This window comes from Capsicum annuum, chromosome 11, assembly GCF_002878395.1.
Source record: "Capsicum annuum cultivar UCD-10X-F1 chromosome 11, UCD10Xv1.1, whole genome shotgun sequence".
NCBI lineage: Eukaryota > Viridiplantae > Streptophyta > Magnoliopsida > Solanales > Solanaceae > Capsicum > Capsicum annuum.
This window is the reverse complement of record NC_061121.1, coordinates 105,119,592-105,145,465: the sequence shown is the minus strand read 5'-3', so window position 1 is coordinate 105,145,465 and position 25,874 is coordinate 105,119,592. Positions and strand designations below refer to the sequence as shown.

General features: G+C 39.2%; 1 protein-coding gene across 1 annotated transcript in view; it reads left to right on the top strand.

Moving 5' to 3' along the window:
* Positions 1 to 25,874, top strand: part of LOC107855753 (THO complex subunit 2) — a gene marked incomplete in the record, with an annotated part of 111,407 nt that overhangs the window by 42,106 nt on the left and 43,427 nt on the right. Inside the window, 6 exon segments of the mRNA XM_047398879.1 lie at positions 6,501 to 6,708; positions 6,844 to 7,086; positions 7,160 to 7,240; positions 7,324 to 7,443; positions 7,541 to 7,600; positions 18,742 to 18,872. Coding sequence (XP_047254835.1) covers positions 6,501 to 6,708; positions 6,844 to 7,086; positions 7,160 to 7,240; positions 7,324 to 7,443; positions 7,541 to 7,600; positions 18,742 to 18,872 — 843 coding nt within the window.

The window sequence follows — 25,874 nt, the reverse complement described above, 5'->3', positions numbered from 1 at the left end:
TAACATAGTCAGTACATCAATCGATGTCCTAAATCCATATGCAGACGAACATCATAATATCCTCCTTTGGCTGATGTGTGTGGCTTTTTGGATGCAAAAGTTTAGAGCGATGAATTTGAGTCAAGCTCTCACCTGATGATGATCAAGGCCAAAGTTTATACGATTCTGAAGATGGCCAGTCGCTCATATGTTAATAATAGCACATCATAATTACAAAGAAGCTACTGCCTCTAAAGACGGCCTATTGATCATATTTTAATAATAGCACATCATAATTACAAAAAAATTGATGCATTGCCTATAAAATTGGCACATAGTTGAACACAAAAAAGTCACGGGAATGCATACATAAAAATAATTAATCTAAATAACGTGGAAGTTTTGTTTTTTCTGAATGAATAACTAAAGCTCTATCGAAAAAGTATATATAAAGCTAAATAAGGTGGATGGTATTTTTGAAAACAAACAACTTATTCTTAGAAAGTATGCAATGAATATTATTCTTAGTTCAGCAAACCAAACAATCAATAAGAAACCAACAATGACAACAACATACCCAGTATCTTCCTATCAAGTGGGGTCTGAGGAGGGTATAGTGTACGCAGTTCATACCACTACCTCAAATGAAGTAGAGAGTCTGTTTCCGATAGACCCCAGACTCAGGACAGATAACAATATAACAAGCAAAACACATACAACATGCAAACAACATGGGATATCATGCCGCTAGATAGTAAAGGATAATAATAAAAACAAGGCACATAGAAGGTAATACTATAAAATATCTATTTGAAAAACATAGGCATCACTAATACACTGCAAACGTACTCGTACGCACTAACCCTCTACCCTAATTGGCGTCTTCCACACCTTCCTATCAAGGGTCATGTCCCCCGTAAACTGTAACTGCTCTATGTCATGTCTAATCACCTCCCTCCAATACTTCTTAGACCTAGCTCTACCCCACTTAAAACCATCCATAGCTAGCCTCTCACATCTTCGTATTGGGGCATCTGCGCCCCTCTATATCTCTTCCTAATGAGGGCAGCCTCCTCCAACACTTTTCCATCCTCCCTCTTAATGCACTTCACTTGGTTAAGGTCACGAGCCTTCCGCTCCCTAGCCTTACCAAGCCTATAGAACTTTCTATCCCCACCTTTCTCCTCTAAAGCCGCATGCAAGCTCTCGAAAGCCGCTGTCTTTGCCGCTGTTACTGCTATCTTAGCTTCTCTTATACTCCTCCTTATTCTTCCGCTTCTCCTCGTCATCCTTGCTCTCCACCAACTTAGCATACGCCATCTTTTTAGTCTCCACCTTTCTTTTGAATTCTTCGTTCCACCACCAGTCCCCCCTGCTGCTTGCCGGATCGACCTCTCGAAACACCCAACACTTCTTTAATAGTCTCCCTAATGCAACTGGTGATCGTCTCCCGCATACTATTCACATCCCCTTTACTCTCCCAAGCCCCCAAGTCGTCAACTTTTGTATCTCCAATGCACTGGCCAAAGTCAAGCTACCCCACTTAATCCTGGGTCGATCCTCCACTTCACTTTTCTTTTTGTTCTTTCTACTTACCAAGTCCATCACTAGAAGCTTATGTTGGGTCGCAAAATCTCGCTAGGTATGACTTTACGGTCTTTACATAACGCTCTATCAATCAGCCTTCCTAAGGAGTTAAAAGTCTTAGTCTTGGCCACTAAACTACTAAAGGTAATAAGGTGCTCCTCTTTCTTCGGGAAGCCCGAGTTCGCTACCCACAACCCAAAAGCCCATAGCAAAATCCAAAAGAGAAGTCCTTCATTCATTTCGTTCCCTGAAACCAAAGCCGCTATGCACATCGTTATAATCTCCCGATAAAGATACAATATGCCCATAGAAATCCCCTCTAACGTATAGCTTCTCAGAGCTCGGAACGCCTCTCACCATCTCATCTAATACCTCCCAAAAGACCTCCTCCTCCTCGTTAGAGCCTATTTGCGGAGAGTAGACACTAATAACATTCACTGTAGACCCTTCAGTGTCCAACTCAATTGACATCAACTTATCGTTGACCCGCCTAACCTTCACTACTTGCCTCCTAAGCTCTGCATCTACTAAGATATCTGTCCCATTCCTATGTCTCATGCTACCGAAGTACCATAACTTATACCCATCCACATCCTTCCCTCACCTTAGAGCCTACCCATTTGGTTTCCAGGACACAGGCTATACTTATCCTCCTCTTCCTAAGAATCTTCACTAGCTCTATGGACTTACTCTGAAGAGTTCCTCTGTTTCAAGACCCAACTCGCAACCTAGAAGCTCACTTATCCCACCTAAACCTACTACCCCTCGCCCCTAGCCCCTAGACCCAAACTCGAACCTAGACCCGACCCTAACCCCACACCCTCCAACCCCGACCCTGACCTATGACATGCCCTAGTTTACCATCGCTGATCACAACCACTGCGTAAATAAGAGAAGAAAGAAGAAAAGGACACACTGGTTGTAATGAAATGAATCGGTAAAGAAGCTTGAATCTGTGGCCACCATATGCTAAGGACACAGACAACAATCTACCATATATCAAAAGCAACAAAACCAATATTATAACACAAGTTTTGACAAACAACAATCGATAACGAGAACTATGCTACCACAGTAAATAGATATGCTAGTAAACCAAGTAACAATAATTAGACAAGGTAATCAGATCGAAAAACCAAGATAGCCAGGATTGAAGTACAAATATCCAACAAGACAGAACGTAAAATGAAACGAGTGCACCTGATCCGGGGAGAAAATGCAGTGAGGATCTTTTCTTGATCGGTTCATCGGATTTCGGCAAGTTGGTGTAGAAATTGGTCACCGGAATTTCGTTGCCATCACCTTTACCTATTGTCGAACCGTCCCTGAAATTGGCCGCCAGAAAATATGCTTGTCGCTGGCAAAATATGTCGGCCGTTGAAAAAAGTTACGCTTGACTTATAGTACTTGAAAGGGGGTTATAAAGGTAAGGAAATAGAAGATGGAGAAGGAGTGTAAAAAAAAGTCGCCGGAGGACGCTACCGGTTGGATCTGTTCCTTAACTTACCGACCCAAATAGAATCTAGTCACTTTCGATCGCAGTTAGTAGTAACAAAGAGTTCACAACTCTGGTGCGGTAACATTCCAGGAATAATTGGTCTTTTAACCAAACGATCCCTAAGAGTTTTAACAGATCTTTACTTGAACGTGGTTATAAAGATTTGGAATAAAGGTGGATGCTCTGTGGATGAGGTGGTTGGGGAGAAGTACATGGTGTCAGAGGGAGATGGAAGTTTAAAGTGTCACTTTTCTATGCGTGTGGGTTGTGAAAGAATATTTTCACGAGGCGGGAAGAGTTCGGTGAGGAACACCATATTTTTTTCTTTCTTTGAGCTTGGTAACTTTGTATGATATCACAAAACAGTACATAGGTTGTACTGAAACCTTATCTACAAGTGGTCCCCAAATCTTACTGCTCTATGTGTAAATTGAGTTTAAAACATCAATTATAGAGACTATCATTTGAGGAACACCGTATTTAGGGTGAGTGATTCTAGAGATTTTTGGAACATAGGTGTTGCAGGAACAGAACATTGAGACACATTTGTCCTATCGTGCATAAATTTCAATCCGTAAAACATGTTAGCCCAAGAGTTATATAGTCTGCGAGGGGAGAGGTAAAGTGGGGTTGAGGTTTTGGAAGAACATGCAAGTCGGAGTGTAAAGATCTTTAGCTTCAAACTTGCTTGAATTGCTTCACATCCAAAAGATTTCACAAGATATTCACGATAGGTGGAGATGGGGACGGGGGAAAACAATGTCTTTTTCATTACATTTTTTTAATGAGAATCTCTTGATTAGGGAGGAGCCCGCCTTTCCACATAATTCAGTACCGAGAAAGGTGTGGTCTTTTACTTGGCTAGTTGCTAGAGGGATAATTTTGACAACGGAGAATGGTGTAGTTCTCACTCGGCTAGTGAAAGGAAGGGTAATTTTGACGACAGAGAATTTGAGGAAGAGGAAGATTATTTGTGTTGGTATTTCATGTGTAACAAGTCTAGAGAAGATGTGAACTACCCCTCTTTACATTGTCGAGTAGTGTCTTATTTGTGGTGGAAAATTTTGAGATGGTTTGGAGTTTGGACTTGATTGCACGATGTCGGGACAATGAAAGAAGCGAAGCTCAACATATGGAATGCTGCTTCTCTAGTACTTATGTGTACCAATGGGAGAGAGGAATAAGAGAGATTTTAATGGAATTGAGAAAAATTTGTACACTTGTGTAGTGACCTCTTTTTTCTTTCTAGTTTTGGTGTATCTATGTTGTTTGGTCTCGAGCCGAAGGTTTATTAGAAACAACCTCTCCATCTCACCTCTGATATAGTGGTATGGACCACTGCATTCTACCCTCCCCAGACCTTATTATGTGGTAATATAGTAGGTATGTTCTTGTTTTGGTTTTAGTGCACCTATGTTGTTCCTGTTTGTGCAAATGGTTGTCAATTTGGAACACTTTGAGAGTTTTGGACTTTAGGTACTGTAGCGTATTAAGGTTTAGATAGTTAAGCATGCTATTAATAGGATGAGTACGGGGAGAACAACTGGTTCAGATGAGATTCTGGTGGAACTTTGCAAAAGCACAAACAAGGCTAGTATAGAGTGGTTAACTGAGTAGTTTAATGTTGTTTTTAAGGCAAACGAAATGCTTGACGAATTGAGGTGGAGTACAATGGTTCCATTGTACAAGAACAAGGCCGATATCCAATACTATAGCTATCATAAGGGTATTAAGTTGCTAAGCCACACTATGAAGGTTTGGGAGAGAGTGGTGGAGTTGATGGTGAGGAGAGGGGTGTCTATTTCTGAGAACTTATTTGAATTAATGGCGAGACTATTGACTACTAATACGATCCATCTTGTGAGGATATTGGTGGAGAAATATAGGGAGAGGAAAAAAGACTTTCATATGTGTAGATTGACCTTGAAGAGGCCTATGATTGTCCCGAGAGATGTCCTCTAGGGGTGCTAGAGGTGTATCGGTGGCTTACATTAGGGCAATAAAGGACATGTATGATGGGGTCAAGACTTGGGTTAGAACGATGGGGGAGACTCATTGCACTTCCTAATTGAGATGGGGTTGCACCATGGATCAGTTCTTAGCCCTTTCTTATTTTCCTTGGTGATAGATGAGTTGACGCGGTTTAATCAAGATGAAGTGCCATGCTGTGTGTTATTTATGGATTACATAGTATTGATAGATGAGAATCGAGCCGGAGTTAAGGCTAGGTTGGGGGTTTGGAGACATACTTTGGAGTTTGAAGGGTTCAAGTTGAGCAGAATCAAAACAAAATATTTAGAGGGCAAATTTAGTGATGCGATGCATGAGGCCGACGTGGAAGAAAGGCTTGACAGGCAACCTATATCCAAGAGAGAGAGTTTTAAGTATCTTGGGTGCCAGGAAAGTGTGGACATAGGCTTTGATGTCACACATCACATTGGCGCGACACGAATGAAGTGGAGGCTTGCCTCGAGAGTTTTGTGTGATAAAAGGTATCACTTAAGCTTAAAGGTAAATTTTACAGAGTTGTGGTTCGACGGTCTTTGTTGTATGGAGTGGAGTGTTGGCCAATCAAGGACTCCTATGTTCAAAGATGCACATCGCGGAGATGAGGATGTGGAGATAAATGCTTTGGCATACTAGAAGTGAAGGAATGAATTTATTCGAAAAAAGTGGGAGTAACCTCCCTGGAGGACAAGGTGCGGGAAGCGAGAATAAGATGATTTGGGCATATGAAGAGGTGGTGCATAGAAGCCTAGTGAGGAGGTGCGCGATAGGTTGGTTATAATGGGTACGCAGAGGGGTAGAGGTACGCGTAAAGTGTTTTGGACAGAGGTGATTAGACATGATATATTGCTGTGGACATGACTTTAGATATGAAGGTGTGGAGGTTGCGTATTAGGTTGGAAGGTTAGTTGGGAATAGAATGTTGTGTTATGTTGTTTTAGAAGGTTTAGGATGGTGTCTGTCATAGTATTAGTAGCATCCCTGTAGTTTTTACTTTTGATATCTATCGTCATATGTTGTTTATTGTGTCTTGATTACCGTATTATTTTGCTGTTGGTATCGTTTATTTCGTGTAAGCTCTGCACTGCTTTCCTTATTAACTTCTACACTTTCTTCACTGTTTTCTTCTTCTTGTACACGGATTTGTGGCACTTGCGCCGAGGGTCTTTTTGGAAACAAGCTCTCTACCTCCACGTGGTAGTGGCAAGATCTGCGTACTCTCTACCCTCCCCAGACCCCACTTCCACTTGTATGAATTCACTGGGAGTGGTGTTGTTTTTCTTTTGGTTTAATACTTGTATGTTGGTACGCTTTGCTCTTTCTTTTTATGAAATTTGTTTCTTTCTCAAAAAAAATTGTTTTGTCTTTGCCTTTTGTCCTTCCTACTAATGTAGCTGGCTGATAATTCCGTTATCATTCATGTGATCAGGCTCATTGAAAAAACAATATCTGAACCGAATGACCTTGTTTGCAAGATGCAACTTTTGGGTTCAGTTCCTGAAGTTTTAACTGACTACTCTATGGAAGTGGCAAATTCATCAAGCAATAGATCTTATATCAATCTACGAAAGGAGCTTTTTGAGATGCTTTCCTCTGTGGGACCTCATCTTTATCGAGATACGTTGTTGCTACAGAAGGTTTGGTGGCCCTGGCTTGGTGATATTATGACTTCTTGTTTATGCGTTGACTTAAATTTTGCTTATTTAGAGAACTCTAATGCAAGTATTTGAAATATTTTTCTAATATTGGCATTTCTGATTCTGGATTATCAGGTATGCAGAGTTTTGAGAGGTTACTACATTTGTGCACATGAGCTTGTCACTAGTGGCCAGACATGCTATATCTCCCAAACTGTAACCACTGGAGATCGAACTCCTCGAATGCACCTGAAGGATGCTAGGTCAAGAATTGAAGCAGCATTAGGAGCATGCCTGCTTCCTTCCTTACAGTTGATACCAGCAAATCCTGCTGTGGGACTAGAGATCTGGGAACTAATGAATCTCCTTCCGTATGAGGTTAGGTTAAGGTTTTAACCTTCATGTTACAGCCTTTGCTGCTATTTGGTCTGATCAAAAGTTGCTTCCTCAGGTGCGTTATCGTTTGTATGGTGAATGGGAGAGAGATGATGAGCAATGTCCAATGCTTTTGGCTGCAAGGCAAACAGCAAAGGTGTTATTCTGCTGTCTAGAAAAAGTGCATTTTGTTTTCATGGTCATGTCTGTGTTAGTTGCAATATTACTATTGTGTGACAGTTGGACACTAGGAGGATCCTGAAGCGCCTTGCAAAAGAAAATCTAAAGCAGCTTGGTCGAATGGTTGCCAAACTTGCTCATGCCAATCCAATGACAGTATTGCGAACAATTGTTCACCAGGTATCATTTAATTGGCGCCTGTCGACCTATGTTTTTCAAGTCCCGCAAGATCTAGGGTTTTGACTTTTAGGATGTAACATGCATTTCATATGTGCAGATTGAGGCTTACAGGGATATGATTACACCTGTTGTAGACGCTTTTAAATATCTGACTCAGGTCTAGTCATTGTTTCTTCTCTCATTTCTGCTCCTGCTTCTCTTTATTTATCTCCTTCTCATGCATGTTCCAAGAGTTATCTGACAGCTTCTCTATCTTCACAAGATAGGGGCTTGTGTCCCACACACCATCCTCCCCAAACCCCGCTTAGTGTATTACACAGGGTATGTTGTTCTTTCTGCTTGGTCATTGCATGTCTTCTGTCTGTTAGAAGATCTTAATGTTTTGTTATGCACTATGATAATTGAGTTGGGTGCGGTCAGAAGTTTTGTAATTCTAGTTAATCTTTCTTATGTTTTAAGACATTGATCTAAATACCTAATATTGATGAGGACTACTGGTATTGATTATGATGTTTTAACTGATTGATATCTGGTGGTTTTTGTTAGTTTCGTGAAGGCCCTAAACATCAAAAGCTAACTGATAGATATCTGGTGGTCTTTGTTAGTTGCATGAAGGCCCTAAACATCACAAGCTAAGTTACACCCTTGCATTCTTGTAACTTCGTTCATCCAGGCTGGCGTTGAATGCTTCGTAAAAGGAAAGTGTGTGTCATACCAAGGTGATATTCGAATTTTCAAGATGGCAAAGCTGGTGTGTTGTTGGAAATGAAAAGGAGGCGAAAATCATATCTTGTGCCACCTATGCAAGGTCCGGTAATATTGGAAATGAAGAAGGAAAGAAGAGATAGAAGTTGGAAAAAATAGGGAGATGCAATATAGGCTAGGGTTTGTGAGAAGTAGTGACGGCAGGTTAAGTTTTTTTTTTTTTTGGTTGGGGGGGGTGTGGTGGTGGTGGGGGGGTTGATTAGGTTTAGGAAATGAGAATTGGCCGATGTTGAATGCTTCATGCAAAGAAAGACGTGGGTCATACCAAGGTGATATTCCTGTTTCCATGACGACGAAGGTTGTGTATGATTGGAAATAGAAAAGAACTGAAAATCGTATCTTTTCCCTGTTCCCTATGGAAAAGTCTGGTAATATTGGAAATGTTGAAGGAAAGAAGAGATGGAAGTTGGAAAAGTAGGGAGATGCAGTATAGGTTAGGGTTTTCAGAAGTAGTGACAACGGGCTAAGTTTTTTTTTCCTTTTGGCCCTGCGCGGGGGGGGGGGGGGGGGGGGGGGGGGTAGTTGTAAGAAATGAGAATTATGGTTTTGTTTCGATGAGATTTTCTTTTTAAACGATGGGGGAACGTGGGCCAGTGGAGGGATTTGATGAAAGTCAGAGATTCAGCTTGGTTTAAATTGGTCTATCGAATCTTGGCGTTGTACAGATGTGTTTGGGGATAGCTTTGGGCTGACTGGTTAGATTTGGTATGACTAATTCGTTAGAGTGAGGTGGTATTTGGGTTATCTAAATGGGGTCTAAGTAGTGGGTTTGGTCGGGTAAATGAATGAAATAAAATGGGAGGCTGATGGTGTTAGTCTAAATGGCATGATCTTTTATCTGCTTCTCATTTTATTTGACAAGGTGGGAGTGGCCTCGGTTGCAGAAAAGATAGAAGGAAGCGAGGTTGAGGTGGTTTGGGCTTGTGAGGAGGTGGTGCATGGAGGCACTTGTAAGGAGGTGTGAGAGTTTGGCTATAACAGGTTTTAGGAGAGGTAGAAGTAGGCCGAAGAAGAATTGGGGAGGTGATCGGGCTGGAGATGACACATCTTCAACTTACTGGGAAGGATGTGACTCTTGATAGAAAGGTTTAGAGGTCGAGGATCATGGTAAAAGAGTAGCAGGTAGATGTGTGTTCAAATACTTTCCAGAGGGAGAGAGGAGGGAGAGGGAAGTGGGAGAGAGAGAGCGGGGAAGTGCGAGAGCGCGCTAGCCTACTTTCCTATCTTCACTTTATTTAGTAGCCTTGCTTTTTATTTGCGTAGTGTTCTTTTCTTCTATTTTACTACAACCTAGCACTTCGATTGTTTTGTTTATCTTGCTATTTTGTTGTTATTTTCCTTTCTATCCTGTTACGATGGCACTTCTTTTGAGTCAAGGGTCTATCGGAAACGGCCTTCCTAGACCATAAAAGTAGGAGTAAGGTCTGCATATTTCCTAACCTCCCTAGACCCCATTTGTGGGATTGCATTGACTATGTTGTTGTTTGGGTTTTATAAAATGATTACAACAACATACCCACTAATTCCCAGGTCTGGGGTCCGGGGAGGGTAAGTGTACACAGTCCATACTACTACCTTAGAGGTGAGATGAAGAGGCTATTTTTGATAGACCCTCGGCTCAAGATAAAACAATCTAGAAAGGAACTAGCAAAGGGATAAGAAACAATAAGAATTACCATACCCCACAATAACATAAACAAGACTAACCATGTAATATGACAAATGATAACATACTTTGAAATAATACTAGTACTATAGCTACAAGCACGTATAACAAAACAAAGACCTCCTACCTACTAACAAAGACACACCCTTCCTACTATCCTTCTACCTTAATCAGCCTCCCGCACACCTTCCTATCCAGGGTTGGGTCCTCGATAAGCTAAAGCTACTCAGTGTCATGTCTAATCACCTTCCTCCAATATTTTTTCAGTCTACCTCTACCTCGCCTGAATTTATCCCTAGCCAACCTCTCACCCCTCCACATTGGGGCATCCGTGATAAAAGCATGGTTAGCGTGGGGCACATTAAGATGGGCTTCTGCACATGGATGATAGCTTGGAGCCCGAAGAAAGCCATGGAGCAATAAAGACACAAGGCAATAGGTGATCAAAATGCTATTGGTCAATCAAGAAGGACTCGTGTGGGTTATTTCCTAAAGTAGCCACTTTTGGACTATTTTTGTAATAGTTTGTTTTAGCAAAGGCAATAACTATAAAAGTTGCCTTAGCCATTTTTTTCGTTAGTTGATTATGTTTACGAGGAATTGAGAGCTTTTAAGCTTGTAGTTTCTAGGTGAAGCCTAGCATTAGATTAATCAAGTAGTTGTTAATTGTAGTTGAGTGATTAAGGTGGATTTCCGATATTGCTCATGTTAACTTCTTTTGCTTAATCAATTATCGAGTCTCCCTTTTTGTGGATTCAATTTGGTTGTCTCATCTTTGATTGAATTGGAGTTATTGTTGTTTGATTGGATTCAATCGAGAGGTGAAGGTATCAAGTCCTTTGTTGCGTGTAAATTCATTCGAATCTCAATAATTCCACATATCCTTTTTCTTTGTCTTCTCTTTTTCTGGTTCTTCCTCCTTCGATTCTTATCAATCCGTGCCCTCCCCATTACATGTCCAAACCATCTCAACCTCATTTCCTGCATCTTGCTTCCACCGACGCCACTCCATCTTATTTCGAATAACCTCATTTCTAATCTTATCTTTCCTAGTACACCTACATATCCACCGTAGCATTTTCATCTCCGCCACCTTCATCTTTTCGATGTGAGGTTTCTTGACTGGTCGTCACTCCGCCCCTACAACATAGCCAGTCTAACCACCACTCTGTAGAACTTGCCTTTGAGTATAGGCACCTTCTTGTCACACAAGATACTGAAAGTTGATACAAATCTAACTATGAAAACCGAAAATAAGATGAAACGCTAAGATGAAACCTAGAAGTAGATGAAGAGAAACAAAGTCAAAAAATGCATTAAAGTAATGATAGTGAAACTCTAAGATGAAACCGAGAAGTAGATGAAGAGAAACAAACTCAAAAAATGCATTAAAGTAAAGATAGTTAACTTGACATGAGAATCCACAAACAATAAGAACCTAAGGGTGTATCAAACCCTAAGAGCCCTAAGATTCGTAGAGACAAACGCCAAGGTCTTACGGTGACCGCAAAGGGAATCAAATCCGTCTTACAACTATTGTTTTTAAGCAAAGATCAATATTGGCTTTTCCAAGCCCTACACTACACTCTCAAAGAGAGAAGAACTCTTTCAATGTTCTCTCAAATATCCATAATCAACTAAGGAAAATAAGACTAATAAGAACCTATTTATAGCCTAGCTTATTACATCATAAAATGACCACAATACCCTTAATGAAAAGGGGCGCCTATGGAGTGTCTTTCCAACGCATGTAATCACCAAAATACCCTTAATGAAGGGTGCTTCTTCAATGCTCCAAAACCATGGGGTCATGCTTTAACACTTGTGATCTCGGGTTGACATCAAAGGTAAGCCCCACACAATCTTCCACACTCGGAATTGCTTTATGGAATGCTCAAAATGGGTCCTCCATGCATGTTTTTGTGTCCTCGCGGTGACCAAGTTTTGAGTCTTTATGTGTTGGCCTCCAAAGATGTCAACAAAAGCTAATATGGCCATTTGGCTCGTATCAGAAGCGAACCTCGATTTCATCCACCCTATCCCAATCCGATGGGTGATATCCTCGTTAATCTCTCTATACCCCTGAAGCATAGACCCAAGATAAAATGATATAAAAAATAAATAACTAAAGTAACAAATTAAATAAAATAGAGTAGATAGGAAATAAGTAGCTCAATAATTAATTAAATAGTTTAAAATAAAATAGTTGTATGAACTAAACTAAAGTAAAAACTTAAAGATGAGATAATTATTTAGTGTACTAAAAGTAGTAATGTAAAAATATTTGCTTAGTATTCCTTAACAATGTAGAACAATGTGAAAGGAAAATAATGATAATTAAATACCAGAGTAGTAGTGATAAAATAATATGTTGGCTTTGCAATAATTATTGGGCCAAAAAGAAATTATTTAGAGAAAAGCCGTGACAAAATTGAGTGTCAACAATTGGTAGCACCTGTCTGGCTTTAGGTGCTTTTGGACCGAAAGGAAATATAGATGCTTTGATGGTATTTTAAATTCCCAACAGATCACTTCAAGCCAAATGTCGTAGAAATTTGTATAGTAATCTTTCCCATGTAAATGATGTTATCGCATTCCTAGATTCTATTAGTATTCGATGCTTGGTAAATTTCTTTGGTTCTGTTTGGTTCTGCTCCCTGACTGGAGGGTAATTTTTTGTATTAGGAGCTAGCTGAACTCTTTTGTACTATGCATCTTATTGATGCCAAATATATATCACCTTACTTTATTTTTAAAAAACCCAGAAAACTACTGTATGTCTTTTGAAAAATCTCTCAATAGACATTGGTGCTGATGGTGTGTTCAATGGAAGCCAATTCAGCTGGTAATTATTTCCTTAACTTCCTCTACTAGAGGGAACATAAATTCCTGTAAACAGCCCGTTTAGACCAGTGTTTATTTCCAATAAAAGATTCCTTACAACTTATACCATTGATTTCTCCTTACAATTTGATTCTTCATTTATCCCATATATCCATTAGTAATACTTCCAGACCTTTTAACGTATCTCCTTAAAAAGTCGTAAGTGAAGATTAAGCCATTTTCTTGGGGACGGATCTCTATTTTCTACAACATCTTGACCTCGCTCTTTTATCCTCCTTGTTTACTCCCCTTGAACTGAGTGGGCTCATATGTTCAATATCATTTTTGCTATTAGTTTCTTTTAGACTTGGTGTAAATTATTTTGATGAAGAAAGATAAGTTTGTTAAGTTTGTTACTCCCTCCATCCAATTTGCTTGTCCCACTATACTTAAAATTGATGCCCATTTTTACTTGTCCTATTTAGAAAACAAGAGATGATATATCACTTAGTTCATAATTTACCCTAATTCTTAACTAAAGTCTTTTTCCAATGCATCTTCGAAAACATTGAGTCTTATATTTGTAGTAAAATTTTCATTCTATTTATTGCTCCTCAAGGGCGTGCCAAGTCAATACTTGACAAGTAAAAATGGATGGAGGGGGTATAAACTTATAGCTTTTCTTAAAGTTATTTTCCTTGGGACATCTTTAGCTACAACTTATCTTCTTCTATTTGATAAGATGTACCATATCTATGGACCACTACTAACAATTAAAGAGTCGATTAATTGAAAAATGCTGGCTGGATACAGAGAGGTTCATTTAACAGTTTCTATGAGGGAAGATAGGATTTATTTCCATTCCGGTTTCAAGTCTTTTGACATTCTCTAGGTCAGAAACTGGTTTGAATGGACTGAGAGCAGAAATTTAACGAGGAAGGTAGCTTTTTAAGTCTCAAAGCTATCAGATGGCTAGTCCATGTATTTATTGAAGCTTCGAAGGAGCAAACATTGTCGCTCAGGAGATGGAAAAACAAGAGACCACTTCACTGACTTTTATGCTTTCTTAAATACAATGAGCATAGTAGTTACATCAGCTTTATTGCAGTTCAAGGGGGAAATAGATCAGTTATAATTGCTTGGAGATTACATTAAATGCTGGATGGACAACAATAGCGCAGAAAATTACAAAGTTCATTGGGGTCCCAAAAAGGGGAGAGAAAGCCGAAGTTATCAGGAAACGTCAGCCCAAACTCTCTTTTGCTGCAGCCACCAGAAGCAAAAGTTGGTCGACAAAGGCTTCAAAAGGGTCGACACATCAGATCAGCAGGGGCAGACTCATCTTTCCCTGAAGCAGTAGTGTGTTGGAAAATGATGTGCTCGACAGATGTATTGTGGGGAAATTTCTGTACACTCATCCAGATACGTAATGAATGATTCCCAGTTTCTTTTTGAACTCCCATCGAGAAAGGAAGCAGAGCATGTTGTCCATGGATATAGGAGATGGAAGAAATCAAAATTGACACTTGTGGTCACCCACTGTTGGATGTTGTCCAGAAGAGCTGGCAAGAAGCTAGGTATGGATCCGTACCTACTCTTTGCCTTTGAACATGTGGTCGGAAACCACTTTCAAACATATCGGCGAGATATGTGGGGGTGGATTTAAACAGAGGAAACCGCACTCAAAAATCATCTGTGTTGGGCCAGGATTAAGTTAGAGCTGACGGTCCAGAGGTTCCTAGAGAGGTGGAGATGGAAAGTGACGGATACATCTTCAAATTGCCGATCTTGTGTGTGATTCCGGCAACAGTGAGAATGATAGAGAAGGCCAGAGCAGAGGAAACCCTAGGACCACTTTAGAGGATCTCTATCTATATCTTTAGATTTCACGCCAACACAGACTAAAGGTCACGTGGGTACATCAACAGCTGGAGCACAACATAATAAGTATGCACGTGAGAGGCATGTGGGAGATAAAGATAGTTTTATAACACAAAGTCTGAATGTAGGACTGGGCCTTAGAAAAGAAGTGGGCCATCGGTGTGGACAAAGAAATTATTTGTGCCTGACCCAGCGGCTCATTTAATTTACAATAACATGCAGGAGAGGCTTTTGACGGATGAAAAACACGCTGCTATCACAGAAGTTCTGGAACAGATAGAGATACATGGAAAAAACCAGATGATTACAGAGACACTTTCGTCCGCAGCTGCAGTCTGGAGTTAAGAAACTATGGTGGGGCCTGCAACCACAGATAACGAATTGATATTAGAAGCACAAGACACAAACCAGGAGGAGGACAGTTTGGCTTGAAAGAAGATGAAAACTCAGTAATCTCCCTAAATTCAATCTCAGTGGAAGGGTGTTGGGATGTGGAAGATGTGGCGCCACTCACATGCAAACACAGAATGCGATTCTTGATAAAGAAATGGATACAAACATTTGGGTTCCTCAAAATCTAGTCAAGTTGAGCAAGTTGATTGGGGTGGACTTCCAGTGCCACGAGGAGGAAGGACTGGAGCTTTTTGAGGTGAATAGACTGTAGCAGACAAGCAAGGATGATGGAGCAGGGGCTTAAGAAAACCAGATTCAAAGGTGCGCAGGAACTAAAAGCTCTAGCATCTTTTGATGTAAAATTCAAAGATAGTGGTAAAAAAAGCAGGGGAAGGAGTTTGATGCCGAAGGATCCATGAATTTGAAACTAGTCTCATGGAATGTGAGGGGATTGAATGCCAGAGATAAAAGAAGATTAGTGAAGAGTTTGGTTATGGATTGGAAAGCAGACATCATCTGCCTCCAAGAAACCAAATTGGAGCGGGAAATAAAGGTCATGCTATGTCAAATATGGGGAGGTAGATGGGTGAGGTTTTCTTTCCTTTAGGCTACTGGTTCAAGCGGGGAATAGTTTTATAATGGGACAGGAGAGTGTGGAAAGGGGAGGTTTTAGAAATTGGAGCCTATACCATCACTTGCAAATTTGAAGCTTTACTCCGGGAGTTCTTATGTCATATAACAAGCGTATATGTTCCTAATTGTGGCATGGTAGAAAGACTGGTTTGGGATGAAATTAGTGCAGTGAGGGGTTTGATGGAAGGGTTTGCGCTGTTTGTGGGGATTTTAATACAACTAGATGCCCCACAGGGAAAAGAAACTGCAAAAGAAGATCTGATATATGGTGGAATCTTAGATTTTATGGAAGACATGAAGTTGTTGGATCTGAACCTAAAAGGGGGATTACACACATGGTCCAAAGGGGATAATCAGCTCACAGCTTCTAGGATTGATAGAATCCTTATTTCAGAGGAATGGGATGACAAATTCAGCAACATTAAGCAAATTTTAATGCAGAGAATGTTTTCAAATCATCATCCAGAAGCCCTGCAATGTGGAATATGGACCCACAACAGATCATACTTCAAAGTAAGAGAATGGTGTTAGCCGTTAGGTACAGAAGGATTTGCCGACTGAGTCAGAAACTGGTGGAACTCATTACATCCTTCAGGGAACTAGACTACATGCTGGCTTGCAAACTCAAAGCCGTCAAAACAAAGCTTAAAGAGTGGAGCAAAAGCTACCAAGGAAATTTTAGTGCTCAAAAAAGGACCCTGCTGGGCCAAATGGTTGAATTGGAGGAGATACTGGATAACAGGCCTTTAAAGAAGGAGAAAATGAGGAAAGCTGCACTACTTATGGAGTATGAGGATTTCGTCAAAAATGAAGAAATCTCTCGGAGGCCAAGATCTAGGACACTGGCTCAAAGAAGACAAGAATAACAAGTTTTTTCACAAAATGGCAAATGCTCACAAGAGGTACAATTAAAAAAAAAATTAATCTGCTAAAACCTCGCGCTGTCTATTTATATGGACTACAATGGGTGTAGGTAATTAATACCCAAAATGTCCCCATAATCATAGACTTGCATTAATAAACTTGTTGGGCCCACTTCATTTGGGAAGCTCACTTTACTCTTTGTCCTTCCTCCTGACCTCTTGAAAATCCATTTTATCATATTATGGACTTTGAATTCTTCTTCCATTCTCTTCTAAAGCATCCGAAGCTCTAAATGGTGCGATGAAGGATTCAAAGCCCGTGATAGCACTCAAGCCTTCTTGGGTGCTATCAACTGAACCTCCTTGTGCTTGCATGATTGAGGATATTGTAGCTTGATTCGACTGACTGGCCAGTTTGCGTTACTCTTCATACAAAAGTGTTATGTTTTACCTATTGTTCTTCACTTCTTTGAATTGATTTTTGAGATTTTTATTCATGTCCTTTCCAGTGTTAATATAGTACCAATTAGCCCATTTCTTCCATCCTTGCTAAATATAGCCCATTTTATATACAATTTGTGCGAAACCAGATTGCCACAGCAAAGTTGAATCAGGAAATTGTGAGCCCTATAGATTGTTAGTTGACTAACTTGATTTTTTGTTATGGTTAGAGCTCGAATCGTGGTTATAGTATTTATTTGATTTGATTTGATTTGGATAATGAAGATCATATTAGAAAGTTAACCCACCATTGTGGAACAAACTTGATGATGTGTGTATTATGATTACGATATTTATGAGAAACCTGGAGCAGGTGTTGTTTTGACTTGTTGGAAATAGTCTACAAACTTTGAAGTAATTTAACTGAGATTTGGAACAAGAATTGCTACTGAAAATCTCAAAATAAGTTTGTCACGGTAGCTATTGATGTGTCATAAACTTCTACACATTATAATACATTTTTATAGAAGGTAGATACACTTTTAATACAAGGTAGATATATTGTTTATAAAGGTGTATAGTTACTATTTAATAATGTATATGGTTGTGTAGACACTGTTGCAAAGATTGTTAGCTATGCAGGTATGAACTAAAAAATTTGGCCTTGTGGACACAAATGTGTTGTTTTGGGCTTTAAACATTTTAAATTTCCCTTTCTTTTTTAATATTTCTAAGAATTGGATTATACTCCCAACCTCCTAGATGTGGGAATTCCTTCTAACCATTTGTTTTTTGACAAGCTTACATTTATTATAAACTGTGAAAGTACAGAGAGAAAGCCGGCTAGTTCACATTAGAAGTCTAAGCTGTCTAGCATGCCCATTATGTTACCTAAATTCATAACAACATTTCCATCTTCCCAATATTATGGGAGGTGCAAGCAACTATATTTCACAGACTGAACTGCTCCTTGTGAGGAATATAAGAGAAGGTTATTATTGATTTGTTGTAACTACATTATTAGACCGAGACCCTATTTATAGACACTACATTCCAATCCTTTTCCAAGTAGGACATTGCATTACAATCCTTTTCCATGTAGGATTCTATATGCTATTCCTATTCCTACTCATATTCTAACACTCCTTTTGGCATTTCAAAACACCTCTTATTACTTTGTTTGCATATCTCCTAGCTATGCTAAGAGGTATTGATCTCCAGATCTTCTTTACGGATGCATCTGGACATGCATTTTTCCAGCACTCTGAATGCACTCTGAACACATTCCTGAATGTCGTAGGACTTGTCCAATGAATGCCAAAGCTAGCTATGAACCTTGTGACCCTTAGATTTTACTTCTTGTATTTTTTTAATTGCTGGCTCCTGGTTAACGGAAATTCTGTATGAATGTGGAAATATATCTTCTAATGCAGATTCATCTAGCCAACCTTCATTCTAGAACCTTATATGTTTAAAATATTCCTCCCTCAAGTGCACTAAGTTTTTGTTTTTCATCCCAGGGATTCAGATTCCTTACGAACGTCCCCTTATTCCTTCAGATTGTGCAGAAGTTACATAATTTGTACATCATTGATCATGCATCTTGCCTTGACTAGCATTTTACTGAGGAACTTTGTTACAATGTTTTACACTCCTATTATGTCTTTTCATAATTTGCTCTGTTTTCTTTTTTTTTTTTTCAATTAACTATTATTACTTGTCCATGAAAGACATAGAATAGTTTGTTAAATTGCATGTTGAGTTGATTTTGTTCAAAATTGGATATTATTCTGATTTATTTCTGCTTTATCTTATGGATTTTATTTTATGAAGCAGCTGGAGTATGATATTTTGGAATATGTTGTTATTGAACGGTTGGCACAAAGTGGGAGAGAGAAGCTGAAAGATGACGGCCTTAATTTATCTGATTGGCTTCAGTCTTTGGCATCATTTTGGGGTCACCTGTATGTGTATTTTCTTCTTGCTAGTTAATTGTCTCCGTAGTTTGAACATATTCTGTTGCATATGATGTTACTGCTTGCTGTTGTACTACCTCCTTAATACTTAAAGTGCATATGTGCCATTAGCTGTAATCCTATACTACATTCTGGATTTACTGAAGATATAATTCTTCCTGGGGCATGTTGCCCTGGTTCTGGGTCATGATTAACTTCTGAAGAAGCTGGGTGAGAGGAGCTGGGATTGCTTTTCTTGCAGATCTTTATTTGTGGCTTGGGTGATTAGCTGCTACTTTGTGGGAATATACTGGGTATGTTGTTGTTGTTGTTGTTAATTGATTAGCTGCCACTTCAGAAAATAAGAATATAAGAAAGGAGGCATGGTACAGACTGGAATATTTGTATCACATTCTTTCCATTTCATGTGAAGCTCAGGACCTCATCTTTTGAGAGGATTTGAATAGCGTCACCTGTCCAGTCGACGACACTACCTTCTCCTGAAGTTTGCAGCTATCTATAAGGAGATGTCTGAGACCTTTGAATATAAATATGTCAGATACTAAAGATTAGCTAATGGAAATGTTTGAACAGTATGAAGTATTCTGCTTCTGTTAGATGACTAGTTGCTTAATATTCCTGCATTTCTATTGTGATGTTTGAAAGTACTATGATTTTAGTAGAGGATTCCAACATAGGTTGGTAGTGCAGAAACTTCTGAGAATTGGCCTGTATGCATGGGCTGGAGTTGGATCTTGTCGATTGAAATAATAATGATATTGATGGCGGTCATCCTCTAGACTGCTAATTTCATGACCTTTAGATTTATTGATCTATGATGGAGCATTTCTTGATTAAGACATGCGTTGGTTAGTATGCTCTTTCCGTATTCCCGCTTTATGAAGATATTTCAAGAAGTCACACACATGCTTTTCCTCACTAGATGCTAATGGGACATTAAAGAGAATGCAAATGCATATGTAAACTTGGTGTCTTGAATACAACACGCATATTAGCATCTTATTAAGGTGATGACGACGATGTTTCTTCCTTAGTATTGCTTATCAGATACAATCTTGTGCTTGGTCTTGGACTGCATTTCGTGAGAATGGTATGTCTTGGAAACTGCTGCTTCGTCTACTTAGCAGGAGCTGTATAGAGTAGCAATTCACTCTTTCAAGTCATCTCAGGGTGGAATAGTTTCTTTGTTGACGTCCAAAGCTCATGATTTTTCCATTCTAAATAAATAATAATGAGTGACAAGTCCCTCATTTCATGCATGCTCAAGCTTTTTATGTTTTTGGTTTTAGTTTTTATCATGTGCTATCTTTCTTTGTGGAAAGAAATTTGGAATTGCATTAATTGCTGAAACACCAGTATAATTTATGACCATCTCTATTCTGCTCACGTTGTGTAAAGGTGACCTTTCTCGAAAGAAAAGGTGCTTCAAGAAAGGACCACATGTATTGTTTTCTTGTTTCATAAAGTTGGGATAAGAGGACAAATATAGACGTACATAAAGTGGCAAGGAAGGAGGAAAATTAGCTGTTTCGTCTGCAAGAACAGTAGCTTTCGAGCGCTTTTATCAGGAACTAGGGGACAAAGACGGAGATAAGAAGTGTGCATGCTAACCAAGGCAAAATAGAGGAAGACTCGAGAAGTGGTCCAAGTGAAATGCATTAAAGATATGTGAGGGAGAGTGTTAGTGGCTGCGACACTCATAGACGAAGGTGACAAACATATTTCTATAAAATCTTGAACGAAGAAAGGAACAAGGACATTGTGATGGGAGAGTTAGAGCACTTTGAGAGGCGTGGGATTTAAGTTATTGCAGGTCTATAAATGTTGGCGAGCTTAAATGGGTTATTCGTAGGATGAGCATGGGAAGAGTAATCGGGCTAGATAAGATTTCGGTGGAGTTCTAAAAGAATATTGGCAGAGTAGTCTTGGAGTGGTTGATTGAGTTATTTTATGTCACTTTTACGATAGCGAAGACGTTTGAAAAATGGAGGTTTGTACGATGATTCTGTTGTACAACAAGGGTTATCCAGAACTGCAACATCCAAAAGGGTATCGGTTGTTGAGCCATGCTATGAAAGTGTGAGAGGTAGTGGTGGAAATGAGGGTGAGTTGGGGTGTATCTATTTTTGAGAACCAGTTCGAATTCATCTCAAGGCGATCTGTTGTAGAAGCCATCTTCCTTGTGAGGAAACGGGTGGAACAGAGTAGGGAGAGGGGGATCGATTTACGTGCGGTATTCATTGATCTAAAGAGGGCATGCAATAAAGTCTCAATGGAGGTTGTATGCAGATGAATAGAGGCTTGGAGATGCATATGTACACTATCGCGATTGTGGACAGGTCGATGGAGCTAAGACTATAGTGACGACAATGGGATGAGACTTAGAGCACTTCCAGTCTTGATGGGTTGCACCAAGGATCAACTCATAGCTTGTTTCTTTTCGCACCGGTTGTGAGTGAAGTGGCATGTCATATTCAAGGTGAGGTGCCGTGGTTTATATTATTCACATATGATGTAGTATTAGTTGATCAGACTCGTTGCGGAGTTAACACTAGGCTGGAGGTTTATAAACACACACTAGAACCTAAAGGGTTCATTTTGAGCAGACCAAGACTGAATCCTTGGAGTGTAAGTTCAGTGATGCTGCATTTGATGTCGGTTTTTGAAGTGAGGCTTGTCACCTTGATACAAGTCAAATTGCCTCCGGACCTTTGGATGAGATACGTATGATGCTCGAGGTGCTTGATGATTCCTTAGTGCTTTTAAAAGATGCCACATGGAGGAAGATTACCATTAAGGAGGGTCAAAGGACTTAGGCAAGGTCGAAGGAGTGCAAAATGGGGCTCGAAAGCCTGTTGGAAGGGTCATGCATCCAAGGTGCTTTGGATTCGCTTTTGATCTGCTCTAGCATTTCTAGAGCGGGTCAAAACAACCCTTAGTGGGTCTTTTCTTACATTTGGGTCACTTCCTCGTGGGTCGATTTGTATCATACCTTGTATTAGGGTTGGCTTTTTACTTTTCTAACGTAACAGGTGGTCGACCATTCATCAAGTATTCTTGAATTGTTGAAATGGACGCTTGCCTCAGGAGTCTCTGGTGTGTTAAGGAGGTACTGCCAAAATTTTAAATTAATTTTTTACAGAGTAGTGGTAGACCGACTATGTTGTATGAGTAGTGTGTTGGCTATTTAAGAATTCTCATGTTTTGAAGATAAATATTGCAGACATGAGGATTCTAAGGTAGATGTGTGAGCTTACTAGGAGAGACAATGTTAGGAATTAAAAGATTTAGGTAAAGATAGGATTGGCTCTGTGTTTGTCAATGTCGGGAAGCGAGACTTTGATGGTTTGGGCATGTGAAGAAAAGTGTGGATGCCTCAGTGAGTTGGTGTGAACGGTTGACAGTGGTGAGCATTAGAAGAGGTAGAGGCAAGTCGAAGAAGTTTTGAGGGGAAGTGATTAGATAAGACATGACACATTTTGAGGTCACCGAGGATATGATCTTAGATAGGAGAGTTGTGAAGTCGCGAATTTGAGTAGAAGTCTAGTTAGTAGTTGAGCGTTCTCTTGCTTCCCTGTGATGTGAGATCGGTTTGGCGGTGATACTTAGACATTCCTTCTTGCCTGTGGTATTAGCACTATTCTCATTGTTTCTTGTTCTTCAATTTTGGGTATCACTGTCTTTTAATTTTTTGTTCTTTTATTATTGCATTAATTTCTTGTAATGCTGTTCATTTCTGACTTCTTCATTGTTGTTATTGCTTTTTATATATGTATCCCACGTTTCAGTTTTCCCACTGTTTGACATGCTTTAATTAAGCTGTGGGTCTATCAAACTCAACTTCTCTATCTCTAAGAGGTAGGGGTAAGGTTTGTTTCGTACACTTTTTAATCCCCAGACCCCACTTGTGCGATTACACAGGATATGCTATTGTTTTGTCATTTTTTTTCTTGTGACAAATGCAATGCTTTTCCTCCCCTTATCCCCATTTCAAGTTTTGACTTTATGTTTTCTCTTTTGATTTCTAATTTGAATCTTACATGGGCTTTGCTACTTGTTCATTAGATATCAATTTACAAAGTTCGTTACAACTGTCTTCATTAATTCATTGTTTTGGCAAGTGTACATTTATTGCTTGCTGACTGAGTGTTTTTTCTATGGCCGTTAGAATGTTCTGGATGCATTTATGAACCCTTTCGTTTGGGTATGAGGATTTTTGTTTCTAATTAAGAAAACTGATAAACGAGATGTATAAGCTAGAGTATTTTGCTTCGTGATGATGGCAATTTGATAATGCAGTGGCATTATTATGGATGCGTAGAGTCTTCCAAAGTATGATTTCTAAATGGCGAAATACATACGTAGCCCCCTGAACTTGTTAATTTTTTTTTTGTTTTGGCACCTCAATTTGGCCATGTTTCTATTGAACACCTCAACTTTATTCAAATTATGTCAATTGAGCACAAATTGCACAATCCCAGATGAGATTAAGTGCGTGAAAACCACTTGCCATGACATAAAACTATAACCAATGATAAAAATACATGTCATCGAAGCAGAAAGTCAAAACTAAAAGAAAGGTTTTTTTGTCAATTTTTGTGCCTTCTTCCACAAGAAGTCTTCATATCTTTCCACCGTTGAAGCATACCAAATAGCAGTTTCTTCTTTCTCCTTCTTCCATTATCACTCACCTTTCTCCTTACATTCGTTCTTTTTGTTTCGTTTCTTTCAATTTTTCTGTCACTTCTCACACATAATTTTCAGAATCATAGATAAAAATGGCCAAAAATTGTAGGACCCAAGACGAGCTTAGACAACTGGTTACAAAGGTCAAAAGCATCAATTCAGGGGTCATAGTCGCGACATTCTAGAGAAAAGAACTCAAATTCCGCTGTGGAATCTAAAAATTTAACTTTTGATAGCTCTTAAATGATTTATTTCTACCCCAAAGTCAACAAACCCGTCTTAACGACTCTTTTTTTCTCCGATAAAACACAAAAACACATTTTTCTTTTTTCTGCACAATGATTATACAGACACCCAGTTGAATTATTTCGTCGAAGAAAAGAAAATCACCATGGCTTTAGCTTCAGATCCATCTAAAGATTCTAGATCTACTTATTCTCGAAAATAAAAATAACAATTCTAGTAGGAAATTAGCTTCTCTATGGCTTCTAAGTATGTAATTTTTGTTGTTTTTGTGAATGTGAGCAATTGATAAGATAAAAAGTTAAAAAAAAGAATAGATTATTGCTTCTCTCTCCTAGTGGAGAGTGTATTGCACATGCCATGCTATGTCAGCAATTGTGTTTAATTAACACACTTTATGAAGGATTTAGGAGTTCAATAGGAACATGGCCTAATTGATGTGTCAACACGGAAAAAATCAACAAATTCAGGTGGCTATTTATGTATTCTGCCTTTCTAAAAGAATCTTTACTTAGTGGCTTGAGAAAAAAATCTGATAGATGCTCTGAGACACGGGTCCTGAGGTAATCCCATAACACCTTTCCCTGTCACTCTCTTTCGTTAAATCTCTTCACTGATCATCTGAAACATTTTTCGACCCGACCCACCTATTTCTCTCTTCAAAACCCTTCCCGATCTTCTCCAGCCCTCTTCTAGACTTTTTCTCACCTCAAAACTTTTTAGTTTCTCTTTCTCGCCCTTTGCTAAGAGAAATGTAAGAGAATTATATTATTGAATTATTGTTCCTACGTTATTACATCGAGAACCTATTTATAGACACTACATTTCAATCCCTTTTCAAGTAGGACACTACATTAGAATCCTTTTCTAAGTAGGATTATGTATACTATTCCTATTCCTACTCATATATGCTCACACTCTCTTTCAAGCTGGTGAATACAAATCAAATGTACCAAGCTTGTTACATATGTAATTAATACGAGAATCGATGAGAGACTCGATGAAGATATCTTCAAGTTTATCACCCGACTTCACAAATTTTGTAACAATATCTCTTGGGAGTATCTTTTCTTTGGCAAAGTGGCAATCAATCTCAAGGTGCGTAGTTCTCTCATGATAAACTTGGGCAATCAGTGAATGGACACTTTGCCCATTTCTTGACAAAGTGATATTTGATTTTTTTGATCTCCTTATTTAGGGTTCAGACTTATTCATAGGACTAAATCGAAATCGGTGTTTGCAGAAGTTGTAGTGTTTCATCGAAAAAATCGAAAAGGGTCTAAAAGATCTCGCTGAAAAATTGTCAAAGGTCGTCGATTTAGGGTTTCAACGCTTTAAATCTGAACAAAACTAATGGAAAGGATCGCAAGGACTGGGTGAACCTATCCGAAAAGAATTGCTCAAAAAAACTGGTTGGAACAGGCCTGGAATCACCAGAATAGTACCGATGTCGTCAGACTATTAGATTTGATTGTTGAAAAGTTGTCAGAAACTGAGAGAAATTATATGGATATGGTCGAATAATGAGACCTTACTGAGAAAGAGAAATCATATGGATAGGTTCGGAATGATTTTACGACCCTACTGGAAAATAGAAATTATATGGGTAGGGTTGGAATGGTGGCATGATCCTACTAAAAAAGAGAAATTATATGGGTAGGTTCGGAATGACGGTACGACCCTACTAAATAAGAGATTATATTGGTAGGGTTGAAATGACAACGCGACACTACTGAATAAGGGAAATTATACAGAAGGAATGTTGGCACGACCCTACGCAAATCAGACTTGAGGATTCACGGGAAATATGCACGGAACCACACAAAGCAGATATGAGGAGTCACCGAAAAGACACATGGGGCGATGCAACTCCGATTTGGGAAAGTAGTTCGAAAAGATGTGCGGTACTATGCACATTATATATGAGAAATAGTTCGGAGAGATGCACAGTGCTATGCGAATCAAATATGAGTAAGTAGTCACTGGAAAGATGCACGATGCTACATGAATTAGATATGAGTAGTCATCGTTAGGATGCATGGTGCTACGTGAATTAGATAT